The sequence below is a fragment of the Oreochromis niloticus genome, unplaced genomic scaffold (genome assembly GCF_001858045.2).
Source record: "Oreochromis niloticus isolate F11D_XX unplaced genomic scaffold, O_niloticus_UMD_NMBU tig00001937_pilon, whole genome shotgun sequence".
In the NCBI taxonomy this organism is placed as follows: Eukaryota; Metazoa; Chordata; class Actinopteri; order Cichliformes; family Cichlidae; genus Oreochromis; species Oreochromis niloticus.
The window spans coordinates 1-20,741 of NW_020327517.1; the positions used below are offsets into that span (position 1 = coordinate 1).

General features: G+C 43.7%; 1 protein-coding gene across 1 annotated transcript; it reads right to left on the minus strand.

Annotated features, from left to right (window-relative positions):
- Positions 1-10,316: 10,316 nt before the first annotated feature.
- Positions 10,317-18,956, minus strand: LOC109201059 (leucine-rich repeat LGI family member 2-like). The gene is made up of 3 exons (XM_019356598.2): positions 18,925-18,956; positions 13,097-13,245; positions 10,317-11,975 (listed from the first exon to the last, which is right to left on the minus strand). The coding sequence occupies exons 2-3, from the start codon at positions 13,152-13,154 to the stop codon at positions 11,158-11,160; spliced, it is 876 nt and encodes a 291-aa protein (XP_019212143.1). The 5' UTR covers positions 13,155-13,245; positions 18,925-18,956; the 3' UTR covers positions 10,317-11,157.
- Positions 18,957-20,741: the final 1,785 nt, after the last annotated feature.

Consider the following 20,741-nt stretch of genomic DNA (forward strand, 5'->3'; position numbering starts at 1 on the left):
AGCTGCACGCTTGACTTTTCTCAGTCATGGGCAGTTATTTTGCGCCTTGGTTTTCCACACGCTTCTTGCGACCCTGTTGACTATTTGAATGAAACGCTTGATTGTTCGATGATCAGCTTCAGAAGCTTTGCAATTTTAAGACTGCTGCATCCCTCTGCAAGATATCTCACTATTTTGACTTTTCTGAGCCTGTCAAGTCCTTCTTTTGACCCATTTTGCCAAGGAAAGGAAGTTGCCTAATAATATGCACACCTGATATAGGGTGTTGATGTCATTAGACACACCCTTCTCATTACAGAGATGCACATCACCTAATATGCTTAATTGGTAGTAGGCTTTCGAGCCTATACAGCTTGGAGTAAGACAACATGCATGAAGAGGATGATGTGGACAAAATACTCATTTGCCTAATAATTCTGCACTCCCTGTAAACACCAAGCCCTTTTTTGTGTAGCTGACAGCTGGTAACTGTGCAGGGCGGATCTAGCAAAGTTTTGCCAGGGGCCAGGTAGGGCATTAACAGAGGAAGGTGGACATAAAGATATACTTTTTTCTTACTCTCATATAAAATATTTAGCTTTTATTAATAGTTATCTGAATCTCACAACCAAAGTTTGTTATATAATACACAAGATTGGCTGTAGACCATTGTTCATCATTCAGAACACTGTGTAAAAATAACAAAAAACAAAAAGTGAATGCATGTGTGAAAAGTGGTCCATAATGTAATGCTTCAAGCGTGTTCATGCAAACATTGTCGGGTCTGCCGTGGTACATGGGACTTCTGCTCATGAACCTGTGTGCACAGCGTCTGCAAATCGCGCTGTACGAAGTAACTTCATCTTTACACAAAACTGTAAGCTGTTATCTGTGAAGCGTGAGCGGTGTTTGTTTTTACCATAGTTCATGGTGGAGAATGGCTGCTCTTCTGAGTTTGCTCTCTGTAGCCGTATGAATGGCAACTACAGTGATTAGCAGCGGCATAGGCACACATAAAATTTCTTCTGAAATTTTCGCTTTCTAGTTATTATTATTCTCCATCTTCCGCCTAAATTTCGGCACGTATCACGCCCCGCAGTTTTGAGACAAGCTTCATATATGTTACCTCATTTTGTGCGGCGGATCTGGAATGGTGTGCTATGACTTTTGGTGTTTATGAATTTTATAGTTTTTTAAATATTAATATTTTAGTGAAAATTTTCCCGCGCTCCTCTGCCAACAGTTTTGACATTAGGATTACATATGTTAGATCATTTTGTGCGGCTGGAGCTGGACTATTATGTTGTGACTTTTGGTGTTTATGACTTTTATAGTTTTTTAAATATTAATATTTTAGTACAAATTTAGGCCAATTCATCTTTTGGCGCCAAATAAACAGACTTCATTTGTGGTGTCTTGGCTCTCTCTAGTGGTATACCGGGAGTAGTACAGCCGAAAAGATTTATCCTTGTGTTGAAAACTCCATATCCCACAATTCATAGCACGCCTCTACAGAGTGAACAATGGCGGCCACCACTTCGTTTTATATGTCTTTTATTCGTGTTTCTAGGTCACAAAATAAACTTTTAAGATATTTTCAGGCGAGAATGTAGTGTGTAAACTTCAAATATCTGCTTGTTTATCAAGACATCCCATATTTAGCGACAGTGCTCTGACGACGTTGGTCCTGCCTGACAGCTAGCCGGCTACCTAGCTAGCTGCCGCACTTGGCTGCAAATGGATAGCGAGGGGACTCTCTCTGTCGTTTCACCTCCCCGGTCTCTCGCAAATGCTCGCACAGAATCGGAGTTACAGCTGGATGTGGAAAAAATAACTGAGTTGTTTGGTGGTGCTATAACGCGGAGCTACAACAGTGGGCAGCTATCCACCGGTGTATGACAGAAAGGACATGCCGCGACCGCCGATCGACCGGTGTTTGCTAACGCGGAGGTCAATCGTGGATCAGGGAAAGCGAAGGCAGGAGCGTGAGGTGAACTGAATTTCAGGTAAGAAGTTATGACCTGCACTCTATTTGGGTCAGATATAAACCGAGTTTAGGTGTAGTTTATTTAGCAGCAGTTCTCTTATGTGTTGCTGATAGCCGGCTAGCTAGCTAGCGCCGCTAGCATAGTTAGCTAGCACCGCTAGCGACCCTTCGTGAAAAAGCACCCAGGCTTGGCTTATATTGAGGCGTGTGAAACTCGTGTCAGCACCCGGTCGCTCGCCGACAGTATGTGTTTTAGCTGGACTTATTTTTCGTTTATATGGACCGATGATTTATTTATTTATTCATTTAGTAACGGTATAAACAGTGAAAGGTGGTGGATTGGCCAGATGTAAACTTCAAATATCTGCTCGTGTTACCAAGACATCCCATATTAGCTCTGATGTTTTCGGTGCCTGCAAAGAGCTAGACAGGTAGCTAGCTAACCCGAGCTGGCTGTCTTTTTGACTCAGGGTCATAGCTGGACTTATTTTTCGTTTTTATGAGCCGATGAGGGGTTTTTTTTAGTAACGGTACAAACAGTGAAAGGCGGTGGATTGTCCAGATGCTGGTCGATGTGGAAAAAATAACTGAGTTGTTTGGTAGTCGCTGACGCGGAGCTACAACTGAGGGCAGCTATCCACCGGTGTGTGTCAGAAAGAACATGCGGGGAACGAGGCGGCGAGGCGACCGCCGATCGACCGGTGGTAGATCGTGGATCAGGGAAACCGAAGGCAGGAGAAGCAGGCGGCTGCCGGTCGGAGCGTGAGGTGAACTGAATTTCAGGTAAGAAGTTATGACCTGCACTCTATTTGGGTCAGATATAAACCGAGTTTAGGTGTAGTTTATTTTCGTTGTGCTGACTTTTTACAATCAGTTATAATAACTCGTACTGCGTGGTAGCTAGCACGATGGAGTTTCTATACAGCTGTGTGCGCGCTAAGTTACTGATGTTGAACTTTATGACAGCCTCCCCTGTCATTCTCTCGCCTGTTCAAACTTCAGTCATGAAACTGATCAATGATCGGCTTTTCTCTCTTGTTTGTTTATCGCGCTAAACAACAGCAGCACGTTTAAGCTTGATCAGCTGTTGTTAGAATTCATTTGATTTTAATTTCTAGTATCAGCTGATGTTTGCTGGAGCCACAGCTGTAGAAGCGGCTGGTCGAAACCAGGAGATGACCTTACTGAATCATCAGAGCTGAACTGGTGATGGAGAAACAGGTTTACCTTTTTTTTTAGGTGACATGAATGAGTTGAAGGGAAGTTATGAACTGTTTCTGAGAGAAATAAACACCAAGCTCCTTTTTTATTTAGCTGACAGCTGGTAACTGTGCAGGGGCGGATCTAGCAAAGCTTTTGCCAGGGGGCCAGGTAGGGCATTAACAGAGAAAGGTGGACACAAAGATATACTTTTCTTTCTTACTCTCATACAGGGAGTGCAGAATTATTAGGCAAGTTGTATTTTTGAGGAATAATTTTATTATTGAACAACAACCATGTTCTCAATGAACCCAAAAAACTCATTAATATCAAAGCTGAATGTTTTTGGAAGTAGTTTTTAGTTTGTTTTTAGTTTTAGCTATTTTAGGGGGATATCTGTGTGTGCAGGTGACTATTACTGTGCATAATTATTAGGCAACTTAACAAAAAACAAATATATACCCATTTCAATGATTTATTTTTACCAGTGAAACCAATATAACATCTCCACATTCACAAATATACATTTCTGACATTCAAAAACAAAACAAAAACAAATCAGCGACCAATATAGCCACCTTTCTTTGCAAGGACACTCAAAAGCCTGCCATCCATGGATTCTGTCAGTGTTTTGATCTGTTCACCATCAACATTGCGTGCAGCAGCAACCACAGCCTCCCAGACACTGTTCAGAGAGGTGTACTGTTTTCCCTCCTTGTAAATCTCACATTTGATGATGGACCACAGGTTCTCAATGGGGTTCAGATCAGGTGAACAAGGAGGCCATGTCATTAGTTTTTCTTCTTTTATACCCTTTCTTGCCAGCCACGCTGTGGAGTACTTGGACGCGTGTGATGGAGCATTGTCCTGCATGAAAATCATGTTTTTCTTGAAGGATGCAGACTTCTTCCTGTACCACTGCTTGAAGAAGGTGTCTTCCAGAAACTTGCAGTAGGACTGGGAGTTGAGCTTGACGCCATCCTCAACCCGAAAAGGCCCCACAAGCTCACCTTTGATGATACCAGCCCAAACCAGTACTCCACCTCCACCTTGCTGGCGTCTGAGTGGGACTGGAGCTCTCTGCCCTTTACCAATCCAGCCACGGGCCCATCCATCTGGCCCATCAAGACTCACTCTCATTTCATCAGTCCATAAAACCTTAGAAAAATCAGTCTTGAGATATTTCTTGGCCCAGTCTTGACGTTTCAGCTTGTGTGTCTTGTTCAGTGGTGGTCATCTTTCAGCCTTTCTTACCTTGGCCATGTCTCTGAGTATTGCACACCTTGTGCTTTTGGGCACTCCAGTGATGTTGCAGCTCTGAAATATGGCCAAACTGGTGGCAAGTGGCATCTTGGCAGCTGCACGCTTGACTTTTCTCAGTTCATGGGCAGTTATTTTGCGCCTTGGTTTTTCCACACGCTTCTTGCGACCCTGTTGACTATTTTGAATGAAACGCTTGATTGTTCGATGATCACGCTTCAGAAGCTTTGCAATTTTAAGACTGCTGCATGCCTCTGCAAGATATCTCACTATTTTTGACTTTTCTGAGCCTGTCAAGTCCTTCTTTTGACCCATTTTGCCAAAGGAAAGGAAGTTGCCTAATAATTATGCACACCTGATATAGGGTGTTGATGTCATTAGACCATACCCCTTCTCATTACAGAGATGCACATCACCTAATATGCTTAATTGGTAGTAGGCTTTCGAGCCTATACAGCTTGGAGTAAGACAACATGCATGAAGGGGATGATGTGGACAAAATACTCATTTGCCTAATAATTCTGCACTCCCTGTATAAAATATTTAGCTTTTATTAAATAGTTATCTGAATCTTACAACCAAAGTTTGTATAATAATACACAAGATTGGCTGTAGACCATTGTTCATCATTCAGAACACTGTGTAAAAATAACAAAAAACAAAAAGTGAATGCAAAAGTGCATAAATATTTATTTTACGTGTTTGATATGTGTGGCGGGGCGTGGTCTGCAGTGCCGCTGCAGGGGAGGTGGACCCACCTGAGGGGCATCTGCAATCACACCTCTCGGGCATAGTCTGTGCTCTCTCGGCTGTTTTTTGGGTGTGTGTCGGGCTGTGAGTTGAAAAGCTACAGCTGGCTGGGAGGGTACACCAACCATGTGTGAAAAGTGGTCCATAACGTACTGGTTCAAAGTGTGTTCGTGCAAACATTGTCGGGGTCTGCCGTGGTACAGAGGGACTTCTGCTTATGAACCTGTGTGCACAGCGTCTGCAAATCGGGGCTGTACAAAGTGACCTCATCTTTACCCAAAACTGTAAGCTGTCATCTGTGAGGCGCGAGCGGTGTTTGTTTTTACCATAATTCATGGTGGAGAATGGCTGCTCTTCTGAGTTTTGCTGTCTGTAGCCGTATGAATGGAAAACTACACAGATTAGCAGCGGCATAGGCACACATAAAATTTCTTCTGAAATTTTCGCTTTCTAGTTCCACTATATTATTCTAGTTGCTTCCGTACACTTTTTGGCACTTAACTACTCCTTCAGTTTTCAGCCGATTTTCGCCATTCAAACTTTAAAAAATTCTGCTCTTTCTGCTAATGCCGGCTATGACTTTTGGTGCTCATAACTTCTATACTTTTTGAGATATTGAATTTTTTTTGCAATATTTTTTGCCCATTTCTGCCATATTATCAGTGGCCTCGCTGATTTTCTTTGCCGGGAAGACCTGTGTTTTAGCTCAGTGAGATGAGCAGCCGTTCTCAGACTGGGAGGCCCGGGTTCAAATCCCGCTTATGGCAACATTTCTTTCAGTTAACAGTTAAACTTTTTTAACTCTTTTCAACACAAATTGAAGCTTTTTCACCCCTTTTCAGCACAATTTTCAGTTTTTTCACCACTTTTCAGCACAAATCCCAGCTTTTTCAGCTGTTTTCAGCAAAAACCTCTTTTCAGCAGAATTCTGAAAAGAGTTCTGCAGAACAAAAGAGTTCTGCAGAACTCTTTTGCTGAAAAGACAGCAGAAATTCTGCTGATTGAACTCTTTTCAGCAGAATTTTCACCCCTTTTCAGCCCAAATTCTGCTTATTCACCTCTTCTGCAAAATTTTCAGCCTTTTCCCCTATTATCAGCACAAATCTCAGCTTTTTTCAGAAAAAAACTCTTTTGAGCAGAAATTCTGCTGATTCATGTCTTTTCAGCGCAACTTTTTGCTTCTTTACCTCTTTTCTGCAGGAATTCTGCTGATTCACCTCTTTTCTGCACAATTCTCAGCAGCTTCTGCTCATTTAAGCAGAATTGTCAGTCTCTCCACCTCTTCTTTGTCAGAATGACTTTGGCTCAGTGAGATGAGTCGCTGCCTTAGGACCTGGAGGGTCAGGTTCGAATCCTGCTTAGGGCAATGTTTTTTTTTTTAGCAAAAATTTCCCTGTCTTTACCCCTTTCAGTAGAAGTTTTTGGCTTTTCACCACTTTTCAGCAAACATTTTCTGCTTCTTCACCTGTTTTCAGCAGAATTTTCAGTTTCTTCACCGCCATATAACTTTTTGCAAGTTTTTAACTTTTTCAGCTTTTTCAGCAGGCAACTTCAGCGTTAAGGCATCCACACAGCATTTTCGCAGGAAATGCAAATTTTTCTAGTTTTCCCTTCTCCTCTCCCTCCCCTCTCTCCCCAATAATTTCATAATAAACACAATTGGCTGCATTTTAAATGTGTCTGATCAGTGTCTTCATTCAAGAATGAATTGTCTTTGTCACAGAGTCATGTGTATTTTGTCTTTTCCTCGGGCTGGTGATCCTCGCGGTCGTTCAGCCCTGGAGTCCAGATTATTAGTGTTTTAATCACATTTAGTGTTACATTTTAGATCACCACAATAGGATATCCACAAGTTAGGATTCAGGCATTTGTTTTAGTTTGATATCGTAATCATTCTATGATTGAGTCGTTAACAGAACCAGCAGTTAGCAGCAATAACTTCAAATCAATGACATTTGCAAGCATTCCTTTATACACAGCATTTCAGTCAGGTTGAGGTCTGGACTTCCATGATGTAGATTTGCTGCTGTGCTTGGGGTCATTATCCTGTTGCATGGCCTAATTTAGAAGAAGCTTTATCTGTCGGACAGACAGCCTCACATTTGACTCTAAAACACTTTGGCATACAGAGGAGTTCGTTGACTGCAAGGTGCTTTATTGCTTGTGTCTGCAGAAGAAGCTCAAATCACCACACTTGAACCAGCATATTTGACAGTGGGTTTGAGGTGTTTAAGTGTTTGAGTGTCTGAAATACTGACATGTGAACGCCAGAATATAATGGTGAGATTTTAGTGCTGGTTAGATTGCATACACACTGCACATTATAAGGTTTTACAATTTTGCATCTGTGACCATTCAAACACCAGACAGTACTGAATATTTCTTCTTTCTTTGTGCAACTTTTTTTTTTACAATCATAATGTCCATTTTGGGGTTTTGGATTTTTTAGGGAAAGAAGAGAAGTTTTATTTTTAATGATCAGTATCAGTGATTAATCACTACAGTGGCATAAATAAACTTGTCATGTTTTCACAGATTTATTTTGATGTTACATCATATTTGTAAGAGGAACATTCATTAGGTTTAAACAAAATCATACAAAAGAATTGTAACGCTTGCATATTGTTAACCTAGAAGCACTTTTAGTCTTTGTTAGGTTTATCGAAAAAGAATTTGGCAAACACCCTTTTTTGAATGTCATGCTCTTGCAGGCTGCAGTAACATTTGAGTTTTGTAAGTGCAAAGGTCCATTCAAACAGGTGGTGACATTACAATCCTTGGTTTATGTACATTTTGGAGCTTGTCAACATTCAGCATTTCCAAAAGCAGAATAAAAATTTGAAAGCTTGAAGATATATTTACATGTACATTTATTTTCCTTCCTTTTGCTCATACAAATTCTGCCTCTGATGCTTCTGACTTCAGATGTTAGTAAAAAAAATATTGTTAATTGGGCAAAACTGTTTCTTTTAAACATATCAGGAGGTTTATTTTCCCTGACATCATCTAAACACAGCTCCTTTGCAATACTGATAAAGTTTCTCTGTACTTTGCCACATTATAACAATGACAAACCCTGGTTTACTCCTAAACTCAAAAAGCTGTGGCTGGAAAAGAGAAAGGCGTTCAGAAGCGGCGACAGGGACTGCTACAGAGAGGCCAAGTACAGGTTCACTAAAGAAGTGGACATTGCTAAACATCAGCACTCTGAGAAGATGCAGCAGCAGATCTCAGAGAATGATTCGGCCTCTGTGTGGAAAAGTTTTAGGAATATTACCAACTACAAGCCTAAAACCCCCCACTCCACTGATGACTTGCTCTTGGCCAACAGCCTTAACGACTTTTACTGCCGTTTTGACGAGCCATCAAGCAGCCTTCACACCTCCAACGGCCCCAACAATAGAGACACTTTGGACACTCATTCCCCCACCTCTCCCCCTCCATAGAGCCATCACCACCATCAAACACTTCACCTACAACACCTCCCTCCACACCCCTCACCAAGGAGGATTTCACACCACCTTCTCCCACCACAACTCTTCATATTCATGAGGCAGATGTGAGGAAGCTGTTTAAGAGTCTGAATGCTCAAAAAGCTCCTGGCCCAGACGGTGTGTCTCCTGCCACCCTCAGACACTGTGCAAATGAGCTGGCCCCAGTGTTTTCTGGCATTTTCAACTCCTCACTGCAGGCATGTCATGTGCCTGCCTGCTTCAAGTCCTCTACCATAATCCCTGTCCCCAAGAAACCAAGGATCACTGGACTAAATGACTACAGACCTGTGGCTCTGACATCTGTGGTCATGAAGTCATTTGAGCGCCTGGTTCTCTCCTACCTCAAGACACTCACGGCCCCCCTCCTGGACCCCCTGCAGTTTGCATACAGAGCCAACAGGTCTGTAGACAATGCTATCAACATGGCTCTACACTTCATCCTGCAGCATCTGGACTCCCCAGGAACCTACGCCAGGATCCTGTTTGTGGACTTCAGCTCTGCCTTTAACACCATCCTTCCAGACCATCTCCAAGGCAAGCTTTCCCAGATGAATGTGCCTGATCCCATCTGCCGGTGGATCACTGACTTCCTGACGGACAGGAAGCAGCATGTGAGGCTGGGAAAGAATGTCTCGGACTCCCGGACCATCAGCACCGGCTCCCCTCAGGGCTGTGTTCTTTCTCCTCTGCTCTTCTCCCTGTACACCAACTGCTGCACCTCCACCCACCAGTCTGTCAAGCTAATCAAGTTTGCAGATGACACCACCGTTATTGGACTCATCTCGGATGGGGACGAGTCTGCCTACAGGTGGGAGGTTGAACGTCTGGTGTCCTGGTGCAGCCACAACAACCTGGTGCTGAATGCCCAGAAGACAATGGAGATTATTGTGGACTTCAGGAAGCACACAGCCCCACTCCCCCCCATCATCCTGACTGACACCCTCATCACCTCTGTGGACTCATTCCGCTTCCTGGGTACCACCATCACCCAGGACCTGAAGTGGGAGCCCACCATCACCTCCGTCATAAAGAAAGCCCAGCAGAGGATGTACTTCCTGAGGCAGCTGAAGAAATTCAACCTGCCAACACGGACGATGATGCAATTCTACACTGCAATCATCGAGTCCATCCTCACCTCCTCCATCACCGTGTGGTACGCTGGAGCCACTATCAAGGACAAGCAGAGACTGCAGCGTGTTGTGCGCTCTGCTGAGAAGGTGATTGGCTGCAGACTCCCATCTCTGCAGGACCTGTACACCTCAAGGACACTGGGGCGTGCAGCTCGGATCACAGCTGACCCTTCTCACCCTGGACACAGTCTGTTTGACCTGCTCCCCTCAGGCAGGAGGCTCCGGTCCATTCGCACCAGAACCTCTCGCCACAAGAACAGTTTCTTCCCCTCTGCTGTTGGACTCATGAACAATAACCATATGACTGTTCCCACCACTAACACATGACCCTACACTGTGTTCACTGCATCATTCCATGTTTGGCACTGATCACCACCTGCACCCATGTATATATCTATCTACTTAGCACTTTTAATTCTTTAATTCTTATTTTTATGTTTATTTAAGCGTTATATGACAGTATGTTTGCACTAAGTACCGCAGCAATTTCCTAATGTTGTAAACCTGCTCAACATTTGGCAATAAAACCCTTTCTGATTCTGATTCTTCTGATTCTGATTCTGATTCTTCTGATTCTGATTATATTACAGCAGATGTAGAAGTTGTATCTAAATGGCGATTCTCCATTAATGAATTTGTATAAGGTCAAGTCCTGGATATTTTACTAACTGTAACAACAAACCACTGCTTCCTACTCTATGCATTATAATCTACAACATCTACAAAGACACCTTCCAACAAACGGCTACACTCTATGATCTCAGCTATGATAATTAAAGGTTTGTGCTTTCTAGACATTCCCTGTAATGGAAAGAGCAGAGGGGTGTGGTACTTCATCACGGCCAGAAGGAGGCACTGTGTAACCATCAAACAAAAGACCCCAGTGTTGTCAAGGCAAGGTACTGTACGTTACCACAGGGTATGAGGATACAGGTAGGTGGCAAAATCATTCAATCCATCATCAGTCACCGCAAATCAGAATAAATTTGTTACGTTCATTCAGGTCCTGATGTATTTTTATAGCTGCATAAAACTACTGAGAGAAAGATATTAAACAATAAAAGATAAATCCAGATAGATTCAATTAAATGTCTCTTTTTTAACCCATCATGAACTTCAGTGGTATTTTTAAGAGAATAGAAGTAGTTATGAAAGGGTAGTACTTCAGAAAGTCTGAGGATCCATGATTGCAAGGCCATTCAGAAATAGTCACAATATATCTTGACCCAGCTCTAATTTGTGAGTGAAATCTATGAAGGTGTGGATATTTAACAGTTTATAAATTTTTCTTCCTTCTTGAATTTGTCTTTCAAGTGGAAGACATTTGATTTCAGACGCGACGATAAGGCACAGCCCCTCACAAGCTCAGGTCGATGATGATGTGCTCAAAGATCTGCGTGTTTCCCTTGAAGCTCGAGGAAAAAATAAAGTCCCTGCGGTCGGTAGATACCACGGTGAAAGAGCGTGGGGCTTGGATGTACACCTCCTTAAAGCGGTCAAAGATTTTGTTGTCCTCATCCCACAGGTAGATCTGTGAGAAGGTGTAGTCGCTTCCCAGAGCCAGATAGTAACGTTCCTTGAAAGAGAACGGCTGGAGAATCATGGAGCCTCGAGAGGGCAAAGCTTGGATCTCAGCAAACTGTTTGGTGCCCCAACGCAGAACTTTGGAATCACCGATATACCGCGTCATAGCCAGGTAGAGCTCCTCCTTGATCCGGAAGTGTTTCACAACCACTACATCCTCCATGTTGGGGATCTCACCCTGCAGGATGAACTTCTGGTTGCTCCGGCTCCACTGGTAGATCACTGGAACCTGTGAGCGGCTCGCTAGAATAAGGTGAGCTTTCCCATCCAAGTCGAGAAACTCTACATCCGTGTCGCGGTACCACTCGTGCAGTGACTGGTACGAATAAAAGCCATTATCATTCCACTTGTAGAGGGTGGAGAGGCCAGCTTTTGAGCTGTCAGCAATCACAAAGAACCAATCAGAGCCAATCTGGAAGGCCTCAATATCATTGGGCTTAGAGATCTTGGACACTTCGATATCCTGGAACTTATTGAACCTGCTTTGGTCGTCATCAAACTTGTAAATGTGGGAACCACCAAACAGCTGAGCCACAATGACAAACACCTCATATTTGATGATGACAGATTTGCACCCCACAATGGACTGACCTAAAGGGCAGAGAAACACATGAATCGCGTGAGAATGAAACTGGGAGCATTCTGGGAGTGTTTGTTAGCCTAATGTGTGATTAGACTTCCTAACTTACAGTGTCACTGGAAACTCCCTTTAACCCTTCACCCAACCTTCCACGTAACCTGACATGCACCTCCTGCCCACATAGCAAAATTGGTATGGCCCAGATCTGGCCAACACAATGTGCTTACACATGGCCCACATACCGCAAAGACTGACGGCCCTTTGGTGGCCCAGATCAGGTTTGCCAGAGGAGGCCCAGACATGGGCCAGCACAAGGCCAGTTGCAGACACACTGGTGGTCCTGTGCTAGCCCATCTCTGGCACCAAAGGACCGTCATTCTTTGCAGTATGTGGGCCATGTGTAAGTTGTGTGCAGCCACGGGCCAGTCGCAGACACACAGCTGACCCTGTGCTGGCCCAGATGTCAGCCAAATGTGTACCTTAATCAAGCCATGTAATAACAACATGTGCCGGAACATAAATAGTGCAAAAGTAACATTACGAACCTCTGTTCAGACAGTGAATGAACTGATTCTTTTACAGCGCATTTCCTTTCCCAAAGTCATACCTGAATTTGAAACATTGGCTACCATAGCAGTATAGTATATCAACATGGCACTTGGGTCTTCCAACTAAAATAGGAAAATAGGAACATAAACAGTGCCATCATTGCCAGACCTGGCCCACATCTGGTTGACATATACCCTGCCATGACACCAGTCAGTCAGAAGTGCCAGCTTGATGCCGGATCAGGGGAAAACCTGTTTTCTATGAGCCTGGGCCACATGACCCAAACCACAATCGAGCAAGATATGGCATGCCATCACATAGACAGTGCCATCTATACCAGGCCTGGCCCATATTTGGATGGCATACGTCTTATCATGCCAGAAGTCAGCCAGCAGTGCCGGATTGATACCAGATCTTGGCCAGACCTGCTTGCTATGTGGGTTAGAGATGTAACTACACGTTGGGTCGACACAGCCTGCAAGGACTTAAATGGTTAGAAGGTTGCGCTGCAGGATCAAGAGGGGTTTCCAGTTATCTCGTAGGTTAGGACACATTTCCTGCAAAAGTCGAAATCAAAATTTACCTGTGATGTTATCATAAGTCCTGAAGTTCATTTCTATGTGGTCCCACTGGAAAATCATACAGCTCTCTGTGCTGGGAGCAGAAATGGCCACGTAGACATCATTCTTATAGCTGAATGTGTCAACAGACAACGATTCTGAGGCCACAGACCTGGAAACAAATGCAGTTGATTATGAAAAAGAGACATCATTAAATCATGTATAACAGATAACAGTTGTATTTTCAGTCACTGGAACATACAAGTGAGTCAGGTCCCTGAGTCCTCTGAAGGCATATTTGGATGTAGTCTCTAGTTTGTTACTCTCAATGAATCTGTGGATCAACAAGAAGAAAAAGAAAAGTATATGTTTTGATCAATTTCAACATTTTGCCAGCTAGTAAACCAAATGGTAAATGGACTGGTTCTTGTACAGCACTTTTCTATTTTGCCTGAGCACTCGAAATCCTTGAAACCTGTCTAATTCAGATCAGGACCTGAAAGCACCAGCAGCCCAGATCAGCTGATCACAGCCTGTACACAAAGAAAATTTACTGAAGCTTTGAATAGAAATTGCGATTCTTAACCTCTTGTTGAGCCACTACAACCAATTTTAGAGTTCCCCCACCTGCTGAATCCCACTTTAACCCGTTCCTTACTCATTTTCTGTTTAGAGTCGCTCTCTACCAGAGGTGGGACCAAGTCATTGTTTTGCAAGTCTCAAGTAAGTCCCAAGTCTTTATCCTCAAGTCACAAGTCAAGTCTCAAGTAAAGTCAAGCAAGTCAGAGTCAAGTCGTAAGTCAAGACAGACAACTTTCAAGTCAAGTCCCAAGTCCGAAACTTTGAATTTCAAGTCCTTTCAAGTCTTTTTTTTAACCCTCTGGGGTCCCGGGTATAATTGGCCGTTCTTGACTACTTTTGATTTTACTTCTATATTTCACTTTTAAAATATGTTTTTCTTGCCTTGTTTGGTATCATTATTTACAGCACAACCTCAAATATCTGAAATTTGAGTTATTTTTTTCATTTTGGTATACTATATTAGCACAGTTGATCTAAATTCAGACAAAAAATTCAGAATCCGAGTAGAAAAAAGTTATATTTTTTTACATGTTTAACGAATCATTTTCATAACTTGAAATGCAAATAGAAATTGTACATTTCTAAAAATTATGCACAAGTTTTGCAAACAACAAAGTTATCTGGTACTATTTACCTAAAAATGCAGCCAAGGCCTCAGGCGTTTTTTATATAACCATTTAAATCTATTTACAGAACAATCAGGTGTGCTGCATCAAATAAGAAGGCACACAAATTATTTGTGCCAGTCCAAAAAATGTAGTTTGTTTTCAGTATAAGACAGAGGAGAACACCACAGGCCTAAACCCTGCAGGTCTGACAACTGGAGGTGCAACAGTCCAGTTTTCTATGTGGAGACAGCGTTTACACTGGAATCTCCCTTTGACAGCTTTTTTAGATCAAATATGAAATTCAGCAGTCTAACCGACACACAATACAAAACAATAACTACACAACAAACTAACTACAGCCTCCAAACACGCTAAACGTCACTAATGTCTCACATATGAAAACTCTCTCTCTCTCTTTCTTTCGCTCGCCCGCTGGCAATCCAGCGGCGCGTGCACACGCAGCGGCTTCTCTCTCTCCCGTCTAAAATGCAGTGTTTTTGTAAGCGAGGATATGCCCGAACACTTCTTCTCGACATCGGCAGAAACAAACTTTTTAAGTTAAACTCTGTGGTCACCGAGGAGTTGAAAGAACTGGGTCTGCTCCATAGGCCTACCCAATCACCGACCCCCACTCCTATACTTCGTCCACAATGGAGGCGCCTCAAGCGGTGTGAGAGGAAGCAGAAGAGGGGTAAGCGTGGTGGCATCCGAGCTAGGCTAGCGGCTAGCCCACACAAACCCGCCATCCCCTCTATCGTTCTGGCCAACGTACGCTCGCTAGAAAATAAATTGGACGACATCCGACTGCTACGTTCATCTCAAAGGAATGTAAAGGGCTGCTGTGCTTTTGTGTTCACGGAAACATGGCTCAGCGACAGTGTCCCGGACCGCGCCATTCAGCTCGACCAGCTAACATGCTACCGTGCTGACAGAGTCATCGTCGCGGGAGGTAAGACCCGCGGGGGAGGACTTTGTGTTTACATCAATGATGCCTGGTGTCGCGATGCTGTTGCAGTCTGCAAACACTGCTCACCAGTGCTGGAGATTATGGTTATTAAGTGCCGGCCATTCTATCTACCGAGGGAATATACAGCCATATTACTGTGCGCTGTGTACATCCCTCCCTCCTCCAATGTCAACAACAGGAGTGAGGCACTGAATGAACTGTACCAGCACATCAGTGAGCAGCAGACAGCCCATCCTGATGCTTTTCTCATCTTAGCTGGGGATTTCAATCATGCAGACTTAAAGTGCGTGTTTCCAAAAATACAACAACACATAGACTTTCCAACAAGGGGAAATAACACACTGGACTTTGTTTAAACCACCCAGAGAGGAGCTTACAAAGCTTTTCCCCTCCCCCACCTTGCCGCCTCAGACCATATTACTGTCATGCTAGTGCCTGCTTACAAACCGCTTGTTAAAGTCTCCAAACCAGTTCGTAAGCGGATACAGGTGTGGCCAGAAGGGTCTTCAGAGGCCTTACAGGACTGCTTTAACACCACAGACTGGAACATGTTTAAGCAGGCTGCCACCTATAACAACACCATTGACCTTCAGGAGTACGCAGAGACTGTTACTGCCTACATCAATAAGTGTATTGAGGATGTAACAGTCACGAAAACCATAACGTTCCGGGCTAATCAAAAACCATGGATGACAGGAGAGGTCTACAGGCTGCTGAAAGCTCAGAATGCTGCCTTCAGAGATGGAGACGAGGCGAGCCTGAGGACAGCTAGGGCCAACCTTTCCCGTGGCATCAGAGAAGCTAAGAGACAGTACTCCAGGAAAATATCTCATCACTTCAAAGACAGCAGAGACTCACGGAGCCTATGGCGGGGCATTCAGACCATCACAGATTATAAGCCCCCACCACGGACCTGTGATAGCACTATCCCTATGCTGAATGAGCTGAACACTTTCTTTGCTCGCTTTGAAGTCCAAAACAGTACCACCGCACAGAAGATTCCACCCCCTCCTGGTGACCAGGTGATGACTCTGTCCCCGGACAGCGTGAGGAGATCCCTCAGCAGGATCAATGCACGTAAAGCCCCGGGTCCTGACAACATTCCTGGTCGTGTACTGAGAGACTGTGCAGTGGAACTCACTGATGTCTTCACAGACATCTTCAACATATCACTCATCCAGGCTGTCGTCCCCACATGTTTTAAAGCTACCATAATCATTCCGGTTCCAAAAAAGTCATCTCCCTCCGGCTTTAATGACTATCGTCCTGTTGCACTCACTCCCATCCTGATGAAGTGCTTCGAACGACTAGTCATGCAACATATCAAGACTGTCCTGCCCCCCTCCCTGGATCCCTTCCAGTTTGCGTATCGGCCCAACCGCTCAACCGATGATGCCATTTCCACTGCACTCCACTCAGCACTCACACACCTGGACAAAAAAGATTCATATGTTCGAATGCTGTTCTTAGATTTTAGTTCAGCATTCAACACTATAATCCCCCAACAGCTCACTCAAAAGCTGGTCCAGTTGGGGTTCAACACCTCACTGTGCAACTGGCTGTTAGATTTCCTCACCGGAAGACCTCAGGCAGTACGGGTCGGCAGTAATACATCCAGTACCATCATTTTAAACACGGGGGCCCCGCAGGGATGTGTGTTGAGCCCCCTCCTCTTCACTCTGCTGACCCATGACTGCACTCCATTATACAGCTCCAACCTCTTCATCAAGTTTACGGATGACACAACGGTGGTGGGTCTCATTAGCAACAGGGATGAGACCGACTACAGAAAGGAGGTGAGACGCCTGGCCACGTGGTGTGTTGACAACAATCTCTCTTTGAATGTGGAGAAGACGAAGGAGATTGTTGTGGACTTCAGGAGAATGCACACCAAACATGCTCCTCTGACCATTGACGGAGTGTCTGTGGAGAGAGTGAGCAGCACTAAGTTCTTGGGTGTGCACATTACAGAGGATCTCTCCTGGACGTACAACACCACAGCACTGGCCAAGAAATCACAGCAGCGTCTCTTCTTTCTCCGCAAACTAAGAAGAGCAGGAGCACCAGCCCCCATCATGTACACTTTTTACAGAGGCACCATCGAGAGCATCCTGTCGAGCTGCATCACTGTGTGGTTCGGAGCCTGCAATGCGTCCTGTCATAGAACCCTCCAACGCATAGTGAGAGCTGCAGAGAGGATCATTGGTATCTCTCTCCCTTCCCTCCAGGACATTTACAGCACCCGTCTTACTAAAAAAGCCCTTTGCATAGCGGCTGATCCCACGCATCCAATGCAAAGCTTCTTCAAGCTGCTGCCGTCAGGGAGGAGACTGCGGAGTCTCCAGGCCAGGACCAGCAGACTGAAGGACAGCTTCATCCATCAGGCTGTCAGGAAGCTTAACTCCCTCCCGACTCTGCCCCTCTCCCCTCTTCTCCTCCACGGTTTCACTGAATTCTGTACACACACACACACACACACACACACACACACACACACTCTCTGACTCACTCACTGGCCTGCACTAGTTACCAGTCACCTTGTGGAGCATTGGACTGCCATTATCTCATAAGTCTTTGTTGTTACATTATCTCTTACCGTACATTACTAAAAATTTGCACTAGTTGCCTATTTGCACTACTCTGCCTGGTTTACACTTAATGTCATTTACCCTTACTTGAATATTGTATATTGTATATTGTATAGCTTTCTTGTTATACGGAAAACTGTATTGTATCTATTTAAATTTTAACTTTTTTTAATTATTTTACTTGCATTCTTTTTAACCACTCTCTTATATCTAAGTGTTCATTTGCTATTCATTGAGGGTTTGAGAGTAACGAAATTTCTATTCTCCGTATGTCCTGTACATGTGGTAGAATTGACAAATAAAGTTGACTTTGACTTTGACTTTTCCGTTGCGGGTGTCACTCCTAAAAACTTCCCCTTCTCCCTAAACAACCAAATGTCACATGTTGCCTTATCATTTTTTTGATTGGCTGACATGGTAAACTCTAACACCAATAGGGAAGGGGTGTTTTTTCTTTTTCTTTTTTCACTGGCAAGTGGAGAGCGTATGCTAGGCTGTCTGTAGAAAACGCCGTTTTTGTCTAGCTTCCCTGTTGAGAATAACCTTTGCAAATAAACAACAGCTAATAATATAAGATCAAAGTATTTTATTTGATGTATTGACATAAATGACAGAAGAAAAAGGCCATGTATAGCAGGACTACTCAATTACACACTAAGGTGGGCCAGATTTTCTAACCAAAAAAAAAAATTTTACCTGGCTCAGACATGCAAAAGTTAAACACGACCATACACTAATTGCAAATTAAACACAGTGATTTTGAATTGTGATGTGATGGTAAAATAAATATGTCAGTCTAAACTGGGTTAAATCTACGGGGTGAATGATGGGGAGGAGACGGAGAGAGACTGAGTACAGCTACAGAACCCACTTTCTGAAACGGACCCTGCTCACCATTCACCGACAATTCTGAACTAACAAGTTGCATGTTATTCTTGGATGCGCTTGCAGGACGGGATTTAAAATAGCATGACAAACATATCATACCTGTTAAAGCCAAACAGTATCATCAACGTAGCCCGAAGAACATTTGCTAATAAGATGAAGTTAGCTAAGTCAGCTGTCTCATCGTAGCAAAAAAAAAAAAAAAAAAAAGCACCACCTACCGTTCTTTATGCAACTTCAAATGTCGGATAAAGTTGGAAGTTGTTCCATCTCCGTCTGTGATTCTCTTCTTGCATGTTTTGCATATTGCATTTCGTTTTTTGTTGACTACTTCGTAGTTTATGTACCCGAAAGAAATTACTCTTGGAAGCATTTTTGGCTCGAGCGTTTTTGTTCTTGTTTTTTTCAAATCTGGTTAATTTGATTGGCTGTGCTACAGCCCACGCTCACATACATACGGTGTGTGGTAAGAATGAATGAATGAATAAAGTGAATTAATGGTCCGCACTTTTTATATAATATGTATGTTAAATTTTAGATTTGGGTAAAATATCAAGTCTTTTCAAGTAAACAGGTTCAAGTCCAATTCAAGTCCCAAGTCACTGGTGTAAAAGTCCAAGTCAAGTCACAAGTCTTACAACCTTTTTTCAAGTCAAGTCTAAAGTCATAAAATTAATGACTCGAGTCTGACTCGAGTCCAAGTCATGTGACTCGAGTCCACACCTCTGCTCTCTACAATGTAGAGATATTTTAAAATCTTTCGTCTTTTTCTCTGCTCATGTTCTACCAAACTGATTCAAGCTGAGTATATTTATGAAAATTAAAATTTAAAGAAGTAAAGGTCATTTTCTTATGTACAGGGAGTGCAGAATTATTAGGCAAATGAGTATTTTGTCCACATCATCCTCTTCATGCATGTTGTCTTACTCCAAGCTGTATAGGCTTGAAAGCCTACTACCAATTAAGCATATTAGGTGTTGTGCATCTCTGTAACGAGAAGGGGTGTGGTCTAATGACATCAACACCCTATATCAGGTGTGCATAATTATTAGGCAACTTCCTTTCCTTTGGCAAAATGGGTCAAAAGAAGGACTTGACAGGCTCAGAAAAGTCAAAAATAGTGAGATATCTTGCAGAGGGATGCAGCAGTCTTAAAATTGCAAAGCTTCTGAAGCGTGATCATCGAACAATCAAGCGTTTCATTCAAAATAGTCAACAGGGTCGCAAGAAGCGTGTGGAAAAACCAAGGCGCAAAATAACTGCCCATGAACTGAGAAAAGTCAAGCGTGCAGCTGCCAAGATGCCACTTGCCACCAGTTTGGCCATATTTCAGAGCTGCAACATCACTGGAGTGCCCAAAAGCACAAGGTGTGCGATACTCAGAGACATGGCCAAGGTAAGAAAGGCTGAAAGACGACCACCACTGAACAAGACACACAAACTGAAACGTCAAGACTGGGCCAAGAAAACACACAAGCTGAAACGTCAAGACTGGGCCAAGAAATATCTCAAGACTGATTTTTCTAAGGTTTTATGGACTGATGAAATGAGAGTGAGTCTTGATGGGCCAGATGGATGGGCCCGTGGCTGGATTGGTAAAGGGCAGAGAGCTCCAGTCCGACTCAGACGCCAGCAAGGTGGAGGTGGAGTACTGGTTTGGGCTGGTATCGTCAAAGATGAGCTTGTGGGGCCTTTTCGGGTTGAGGATGGAGTCAAGCTCAACTCCCAGTCCTACTGCCAGTTTCTGGAAGACACCTTCTTCAAGCAGTGGTACAGGAAGAAGTCTGCATCCTTCAAGAAAAACATGATTTTCATGCAGGACAATGCTCCATCACACGCGTCCAAATACTCCACAGCGTGGCTGGCAAGAAAGGGTATAAAAGAAGAAAAACTAATGACATGGCCTCCTTGTTCACCTGATCTGAACCCCATTGAGAACCTGTGGTCCATCATCAAATGTGAGATTTACAAGGAGGGAAAACAGTACACCTCTCTGAACAGTGTCTGGGAGGCTGTGGTTGCTGCTGCACGCAATGTT